Source organism: Cucumis sativus, chromosome 2, assembly GCF_000004075.3.
Source record: "Cucumis sativus cultivar 9930 chromosome 2, Cucumber_9930_V3, whole genome shotgun sequence".
Classification (NCBI taxonomy): Eukaryota; Viridiplantae; Streptophyta; class Magnoliopsida; order Cucurbitales; family Cucurbitaceae; genus Cucumis; species Cucumis sativus.
In genome coordinates, this window is record NC_026656.2 from 23,427,655 (window position 1) to 23,436,474 (window position 8,820).

General features: G+C 32.4%; 1 protein-coding gene and 1 non-coding gene across 3 annotated transcripts; both read right to left on the minus strand.

The window, feature by feature from the left end:
• Positions 1-438: 438 nt before the first annotated feature.
• Positions 439-6,444, minus strand: LOC101214763 (homeobox-leucine zipper protein HDG2). Of its 2 annotated transcripts, none has more exons than XM_011651709.2 (12): positions 6,110-6,444; positions 5,582-5,922; positions 4,806-5,020; positions 4,582-4,699; positions 4,259-4,447; positions 2,953-3,399; positions 2,770-2,871; positions 2,490-2,690; positions 2,216-2,390; positions 1,459-1,730; positions 1,235-1,330; positions 439-1,147 (listed from the first exon to the last, which is right to left on the minus strand). In XM_011651709.2, exons 2-12 carry the CDS (start codon positions 5,690-5,692, stop codon positions 800-802), a joined length of 2,274 nt encoding a protein of 757 aa, XP_011650011.1. In that variant the 5' UTR covers positions 5,693-5,922; positions 6,110-6,444; the 3' UTR covers positions 439-799. The 2 variants fall into 2 exon arrangements, with proteins under 2 accessions (XP_011650011.1, XP_011650012.1); XM_011651710.2 differs by having other exon boundaries at positions 4,806-5,095; positions 6,110-6,443.
• Positions 6,445-7,205: 761 nt separating this feature from the next.
• LOC116402292 lies at positions 7,206-7,310 on the minus strand. Its single transcript, XR_004214805.1, has one exon. It is a non-coding gene; the product is annotated as a U6 spliceosomal RNA (small nuclear RNA).
• Between the last annotated feature and the right edge of the window lie 1,510 nt (positions 7,311-8,820).

Consider the following 8,820-nt stretch of genomic DNA (forward strand, 5'->3'; position numbering starts at 1 on the left):
AAGCTCAAATTCATCAAATCGCACACTAGACAACAAGACTTCAGTACCAAGTTTTAGAGAGAGCAAAAAACAATAAATCTCCAAATTAAAACTCACTAATTTGAAAGAAAATCAAACTTTTTTGTACCAAAAATTATATTCAATTATAAAATCTCACTTTTTCACATATATTAAACAAGATAGTGTTTTATGAGATTAATTGTATTTTCTTTTTCATTTTGTAAAAATTGTATGAGAAATGCTTTGAACATCTACGAAACTCACTTTAATAATTAAATAAAATATTATAATTACATAACAAAAATTGATTTGGTTGACATAGTAACAAAGATTAAAAAGAAAAAAAAAAAAAGCAAAGTCCATATGATCATAAAATGTCACAATAAGTAGAGGACGTCAAAAAAATCTATAATACCCATGAAAGAAAAAGAAAGTGAATGATATGAAAAGTAGGTAATTATAATAATAATAATAATAATAATATGCAAGTAAAATACAAGGTTTTATCCCCCCTAATGATGATGGCCCATTCCTTTCTTCTTCATTTGTTGTTTCAGCTTTTACTCTGTTCGAGGAAGTCAATGCCCGAACCCCTTATATCTTCTTTTTACTTTTTTCAATGTTTTTAAGGTTTCAAGGGTGCGCTCTTGACTTTCTCCCCAAAATCAGACTTTGTATCAGCCAAAAATTCCCTCATTTTCTTTCACATTACTACTTCTAATATAAGCCCTAAAAGACTAAACCCCCCCCCCCCCCACAAAAAAAGAAAATGAAAAACTTTTCCTCTCTTCTCTTTTACTTATGCATTCTCACATGATAATGAAGCTTTTATCCTTTCCACCGTACAAGCTATCAGATTGTTTACCGTTGCAACTGACCCAAGTGACAGTTTTGCGGTTGGCACTGAATCCACCAGTATTTGAAATGCAACTGTCAACAACGACCCTCCCGAAACACCCTCTCCGCCTCCGCCATCCGGAAGAATGGCAAACCCTGAGGGGAGTAGTGCTACATAGTCGGGATCGCCACCATTTAGGACGAGGTTCATTGCTACTACGTCCACTGGTGCGTAGATCACGAATGAGGCTGTTGGGTCTGTGCAGCTTTCTTGCAAGATTAGCATGTTGCTTTGGCTTGAATTTGCGCTCTACAAAATTTTTAACGGGTTGTCTTTCATATGTTCAAAGGTGGAAAATTGTTCGTTTTAACTGAATTATTTGGTGGAATAACTTACGTTTACTCGTAGGAGAGAAACGCAGTTGCCAGTGTCGCGGCCGTTGGCAATGTGAGCCATTTCTTGAACTACTCCGCCGTTGGAAAGAATGTCCCACTGTAAACACATCAAACAAGACGATGAAGTAAATATATCGTTAAATCAACGGCCAACTCCAAATAGATGAAGTTAAGAAGGCATATGGGTTGTGTTCATATACGTGCTTCTTTCGATGGAGAAGTTACCTCACTGCGAGAGTTTTCATCTCGAAGAAAATCGAAGATTCTCTTGGGTGGAACAGGAAGCCAGAAGGAAGTTGCCGCACTAAGGACAATACCATGAGGTCTTCCCGGGTCGTCGATGCTCTTTCTAGTCATGACTCGAACATCGTCCGCACCAGTACCCGACAAAGTAGTCCATGTGTGAGTTGTGGAGGCGCTCACTCCAGCACAAAAGCTTATCACCATTCTCTCAGCCAGCTTCAACATACTCTTTCTCCCTTCTTGATTCGTTATCACTAAATTCAATATGGAAATAACCACAATCACAATCTCACGAATTAGCTAAATGGAGAGAAAGATTTTGGCATAAACACCATCATTATGCAATCTCTAGAATTTTACAAAAAAAATAGTCCAACGTTCCTAGTTGTTACAATGTGAGAAACTTTTAACCTATTATGACAAAAGGTTTGACTTACAAAAATGTTACAACCTATTTGAGATTTTCCAATGCACTCATCCACCCACAAACTCTTTTTTTACAATTCAGAGGTAAAGGAGTATTTCATTCTAAACATGCTATGTACCTACTTCTATGTTAATGAGTGGTGTTTTTTTTATCACAGAGTATTTTTATTTTATTTGGGTAAGTAGGAAGAAACTTAATTACTAAACACATGCTTGAAATGACTTTTCAAATGCATAAAAGCGTTTATCCAAACACATCACAAATTGTGGTGAGATCAAATCAAAATCAAGTAAAGGAAGAAAATAATATTACCTCCAACATCACCAGTAGGAATGTTAGTGGCCATGGCACTGGCGAGTCGTTCACATTGGCGGTCTAAAGTTGTAACCCAGCGTTTAGCCCCAAAAGCTTGGCCAGAGCTCACTAGTTGCTTGTAAAGATTATGAACTCCTCTATCATCCACTTCTACATGCTCAACCCATGTAACCTACACCAAATCATCAATACTTCATTATAATTATTTAACTAAATTCCCCTTCATTACTACGTCATTCCCAGTTAATAAAAAAAAAAAAAAAAAACCCACCTTTGAATAACCATTTGGCATTTCTTGGATCAAACAACCGGAAGGTCTTCGTCTACATCGAACACCAGGTGTAGGGCGTAAATCATCCAACGAAACATCCACCACCACCCACGTCCCGTCTCCATGCTGCTTACAATATCTAACGTAGTAACTTTCGCGAGTCGGAACTAGTGGCGATGGAACTTGAAATTCCGACGTCATCTATACAAACATCAAACTTTTAGATTTAATAATAATTCAACATAGTATCAAAACAGATTAGAAGGGAACGACCACACACCACTTGCAAAGCACCATTGTAATTTCCAGCAACACCAGTTGATAGAACTTCAAGTGTCATAGCTCTAGACACAATTCCAGAAAATAAAGTCGACCATTGATTCTATATATAATCATACGAAAAGTCAATAGACGAATAATTAAATTCATTATGAAACCAAGATAAAATAAAATCAAAATTTACCACGTCCATGAGAATCTCGACTAGGTTAATGTGGTTCATGATGACAACAGCCGATTCACGAGAGGCTTCACATTTAAACCCAGAAGGCTTAGGACCAATGCCTCTTGGAAACGTTCTTAAGTACTCATCTTCATTGAGCATATGGGTGGAGCCATCCAGTGTAGTCATCCACAATGGCTCACCCATTTGAGCCATTCTAGTTAGTTCTTCCATGGCTGCAACGGCTAGCTCAATGATCATTGGTTTATCGGCCTCCGTTGGGGCACTGATGGATCGGATTAGGTCGCTGGCGGAGCCATAGATGTCTCCTCCTCCCAGGCCGGGTTGTGGTCCGAAGTTGGCCATTCCTAACTCTAGTGGACGAGATGGGACTGATGGAGAAAGTAGAGGGTAGTTCACCACTGGCTTCCCTACGTATTTTGCAGCTATTGCTGATATGCGATCGATCTACAAAAATAGCAATGGGATTATTAATTAAATGTGTGATCAAATTTGAATTATATCAATCATTTTTCATAATTTGGGGTTAATGAAAGGGAAAATTTGACATATTCCACGTAACAATTAAATTTTGTTTCCTTCCATATATTTAGGGATGTTATCAAAATATTTTCTAAAGGGGAGAAAAGCAAAAACTCAATTTACAAAGGAGAATGTAATTATTCTTAAATCATTGGGCATTCGTGGAAAAGACAACTTTAGTATAATATCTAGAACCTCACTTGTGTCTAAAATAGAGAGTCCAACAAATGAAAATGAATATTAAATGAAAAGAGAAACAACAATACAGAGACAAGAATAAATCTTGATAGACCACTTGTTCCAATAAATTTAATAGAATATCTAATAATTCTAAAATAAAACGTTAACTTTTTAATGCAAATGGTGTTTTAAAAACCAAATATGCATCTAGGTGCCCGTGAGCACACAAAAGAATGTCCGCCCCTTATGAGAAGCCCTAAGACTCAAAGTTCTGTTTTCATTATTTAAAAGGTAAGAAAAAAAAACGATTTTAGGGTTTTCCTGTTAATTAATTATAAAGAAAAATAAATTTAATTTAGTATAAATGTATACTTTAACAAAATACTGGAGGGTGAGATCATAGTATCTTAACTAGAGTTGACATATCCCATTTCAAATATGTCCTCTTATTTACATAGTACTTTTATATTATGGATTGCCCAAAAATTAGAATAAAAATTAAATCTACACTCTTTTTTGCATCTCACACTCAAATTTGAGAAGACTATTGCGCTTGAGAATACATAATGCAAGAATGTTTCCATTTTTGGACAGGGAAAATTACCTCTTCGCGGAGACGGGCATTTTCGAGTCTAAGATGATGTTCATCAAAAGACATTTCACCAATGGCAGTAGGGCCACCACAATTAGGGCATGAAGCATTGCTTAGGGCTTCTCTATATCTCATGTTATCAGCTCTAAGCTTCTCATTTTCTGTTCGAAGTTGAGTATTCTCATGCCTCTCGTGTTGATTCTGCATTACAAATTTCAACTCAATTTAATTAAGGAAGGAGAAAAAAATAAGGGATAATTTTCCTTGACTATATGGAATTACTATTATTATAATGCGAAATTTCCAAAATAAATATATACATATATATTTTTTACCTTCATTTGAGTGCGTTTGTTTTGGAACCAAAATTTGACTTGCAAAGGCTCTAACCCTAATTCCCTGCTTAATTCCTTTCTTTGTTTGTCGTCAGGGTGAGGACACTCTTTGAAGAACCTAAAACCCAAAATACAAAACAAAAATAAAATAAATCAAACTTGAACATAGCTTAACTTAATATTAATAGTAATTAGCAAGAGTGTGTGTGCGTTATTATTCTTACGCTTCCATTTCTTGGATCTGATGTTGAGTATGACGATGGTAACGCTTCTTTTTAGGACGAGGATCTTGGTCATCACCGGACACGAGCTCATGGTTGTTATCGCTGCCGGATTTAGTAGCACTGTCGAAGTCGTCATCTCTGATTCGAGCAAGATCGCTTTCCGAAGTGTTTTGAGGGATGTCTAGAGGGAGAAGGTGAGCATCCATAATGCTTGGCTGGAACATTTTTCTACAGATCTTTAAGATTCCGTAGTAGAGGGAGAGAGGCAGAAGAGCTTATGGTTTTTCAATCTAACAACACCAATATGCAAATTTCAATTTCCACTCCATTATACTAAACCCCCCACCCCCCATTCTTTTTTTTTTTTTACAAACAAAACCCTATTTCAAACCCCATTATATTTTTATAAGAAATTTTTAACACGCAAAAAAATGTTGTAAATATATATATATATATAATTTTGCTATTTTTAACGCGTTTTTGGGGAAATGGGGTTGAAATGAGAAATTAGCCAAACATAGAAATGGAGATTATGTAAATAATACAAGCATTTTGTTAACAAATAGAGTAATTATTAAAATAAAAAAGAAGGGATTTGGATTTGAGACTCATCTGTCAAAAGGGTTTTTGTTTTTCCCCTTCCCCAATTAAGATTTTCACAGTTACCAAAAAACAAAAAAAAAATCCTTTAGAAAGTCAAATAGAATAAAATATTTTATTTTTTAAAAAAAAGCATGAAAATGTAAGAGATTAAGAACATAAGAAAAAATACAAACCTGAGAAAAAGGAAGTCCAGAAGGAGAGGAAAATCCAGCAACATCATTATTCCCATTTCTTCCAATCATCGACCCCATGTTTCTCGCCGGTGTCATAATTCCGGCGGGCATGACTGTAACACTAATTTTTTCGTCTTCTTTTTTCTTTGCCAAGTTGTAATAATATAAATGAATTGGATGAAAATTGGAAGAAAAAGAAAAAAATCCGACAGATGGAAAAACAAATGAGATTTACATAAACATCCACTAAGATCTCGGACAATATCCTAAAATGCTCTCTCTCTTTCCTCAAGCACTTGCAATTTTTTCTATATATATTCCTCAATTTCTCTCTCTCCTATCTGCACACACAAAAAAAAAAAAGTAAGATAAAACTATTTAATTTCTTGAAAACCAAAAACAAGAGTAATGAAACTAAATTCCACAACAAGCATGAAGAAAAAACAGGTAAAAACTTTGATGAAAATATAGGGTTTTTGTTTTGTTTTGCTTTTTTTTTTTTTTTTTTTTGGGAAAGAAAAAACTTACCAAGATAAAGTGAGTTTTCAGATCTGATTTGGGAGTTGTATTGTTATGGTTTTTTGAAGGGTTTGGATGGATAAGTATGAATATGAGTATGAGTATGAGTACAAGTTGTGGTAGTGGAAGGTCTAGGGTTTTTGAAGGAGAAGATGAAGAAGAAGAAGATGGTGAATATTATTTGATATTGAGAAGATGAAGAAGATGAAGATGAAGAAGAAGAAGGGGAAGAGGAAGAGGAAGGGGGAAAGGGAGGAGTTATTGCAGATCGTATTGAGAGGGTGCAATTGCATTAAATGGAGAGGGAAAGGGGTGTTATTGCAGAGAGAGAATTTTGGAGATTCATTTTTTTAAAAAGGGAAGAGAGTATGTATAATGTATGTATATTGTGTGTTTTATGCAAATTCTAAACCAATGACGGCTTTACCAAACCCTTTCTCTCCTCTATCTTTTTAAACCTTTCATTTTACACTTTTTTTCTCACATTATTCTTTTTACTTTATGCTGATTAATAACAATTTGTTATACTATTTATTTTAACCATTTACTTGTTAACTGAGACTACTGTGTTTTAGGGTTAAATTTTGTTTTGAACAAATCACCGATCTAATAGAATTCAAGAGACGCACACAAACATCTGATCAACTAGTGGGATAGTTGATCACGAAGGTAGAGTTTAGGGTTTTAAGGTTCATGTTAATAGATTTTCTATTTCTAAAATTAAAAGTTTGATCCTTACCCCTACCATTGTTGAATTAATTAAAATATTCATAAATCTTCTTATTTTTTTCATATACCATATGATCTCGTGAATAAAGATAATACCACTTAAAAAGAATACGAGACGAATTTACTATGTATAGATTTGTATAACCGAGACTAGGAGAATTTGAACATATAGACGTTAGAGTTACTAGTTCACTCGTACATCAATTGAGTTAAAAAGTCGTTTTGGAAATATGTATGTAACGGTAGTTGGTGATTTGGCTTTTGTTAGTTCAATATATGTATGTGAGGTACAATTCGAATGATGAACTTTTGGTTGGAGGTGCATACGTGATGTAAACTAAGTAATGTTTTATTTAACTTATTCTAATTTTTTTAAAAAAAATTGGACCGTTTCTAGTTTGTATGTCAATCCTTGCACAAAGGCCATGCTAATCTTCTCTATATCATTCCAAATTTATCGGATATGTTCTTAAAGAGACATTCTAATTTGTTCGTGCTTTTTCGAGATATGAGAGTTTTTACTTTCTTATATGTTTTGAATTTATTTTTATAGAGAAAAAAAAGTGAAAAAAAGTGAAAAAGAGAGATACTTTGATCATACACTGCATTTATACAAACTTAATTATGATGTGTAAAAAACGTTACATGAATTTTGGTATACATATACAAGCATATATGTATTATTATTAATGTTGACCTTTTGTTGTCTTTTTACTCTTTTTTCTTGGAGTATCTTTTTTTTTTTTTTTTTTTTTTTTGTCTTTTTGAATTATTACAAAAGGTTAAAAATTACTTTTATGTCTTCATTTAAAAAATAACACTTTTCACAAAGATATAAAGATCATTGTACACATTGTTTTAATTAATTTCATTGATTAAATACTATAATTAACAAATTTGTGCTATGAGATGATAAAGTTGATGCAAACTGAGCACATATTAGCCATAATTTCTTTTGTGATCAGAACATATTGAAACTTTTTTATAATAAATTCCTAAATTAAGAAAATTAAATTAGTTGATTAATTTTTTTTAAAATAAAGTTGATTCTCTGTTGTACCCTAATTTTCAAATTAATTAATTAAAAAAGTTGGTTCTATTTTACAAGAAATTTAAGTTTTAAAGTACCTATCCATCTAATTCTTCTTTGGTTTAGATAATAGTCTATGATCTAATTCATTAATTATATATAGGCATAGTTGTTAAATAAGCTTTTTCCATTTTGCAAGTTATACCATTGTTTCTGTAGTATTGAAAATCATATGCATTTTCATCCATTAATATTAACTAAAGTAATACACACGATACATACATATACATATATATATATATGAATAATGACAAAACTATTAAAACTATTTATAAATATAGCAAAATTTCATATTCTATAACATCTATTAGATAATAAATTACTAGTAAATATTTTCGTTCATTTTATTATATTTAAAAATATTTATTATATATTATAATGTAAATGATGTCTATCATCTTTAGGTTTATATTTTAAAAAAATTATTTAAATGCAAAGGAAGTCGTCAAAAATGAAAAAATGGGCAAAATACTATGGTCATATAAAAAATCTCTAAGTTCAATGGGTACGCAAATTAAATAGAAAGATGCTAAAATTACAATACTATAAGTATGATTTACAAAATAGGAAAATTAAGAGATATTGTGTTATGTATACTTCATTCATAGATTAATTATATCAATATGTATCTTATATGGTCAGCTAAGACCTTTGTTTCAAAATTGTAAACTTATAGTTATCCGAATTGGATTGGTTTTTTTTCCCTCTAATTTGCAAAGGGTTTGTCTTTTAATGTATATGTTCTTAAAAGTATTGCATTCTTAGAAGAAACATATATCGGTCGTTGGAGAAATTGAAAAAACAAAACCATTAGCCCAAAATTTAATTAGTTATATCTTTCTCAACGAGTATCCATAACTTGAATTTAAAAAAAAAAAAACAAAAAAAAAATTTTGAACCT

Excerpts from the sequence above, each read along its gene's own strand:
- LOC101214763 (XM_011651709.2), bottom strand. The coding sequence starts at position 5,692 with ATGCCCGCCGGAATTATGACACCGGCGAGAAACATGGGGTCGATGATT. Across the intron at positions 1,331-1,458 it reads ATGAAAACTCTCGCAGTGAG|TGGGACATTCTTTCCAACGG; the intron begins GTAACTTCTCCA and ends ATGTGTTTACAG. Across the intron at positions 1,148-1,234 it reads TTTCTCTCCTACGAGTAAAC|AGCGCAAATTCAAGCCAAAG; the intron begins GTAAGTTATTCC and ends AAAATTTTGTAG.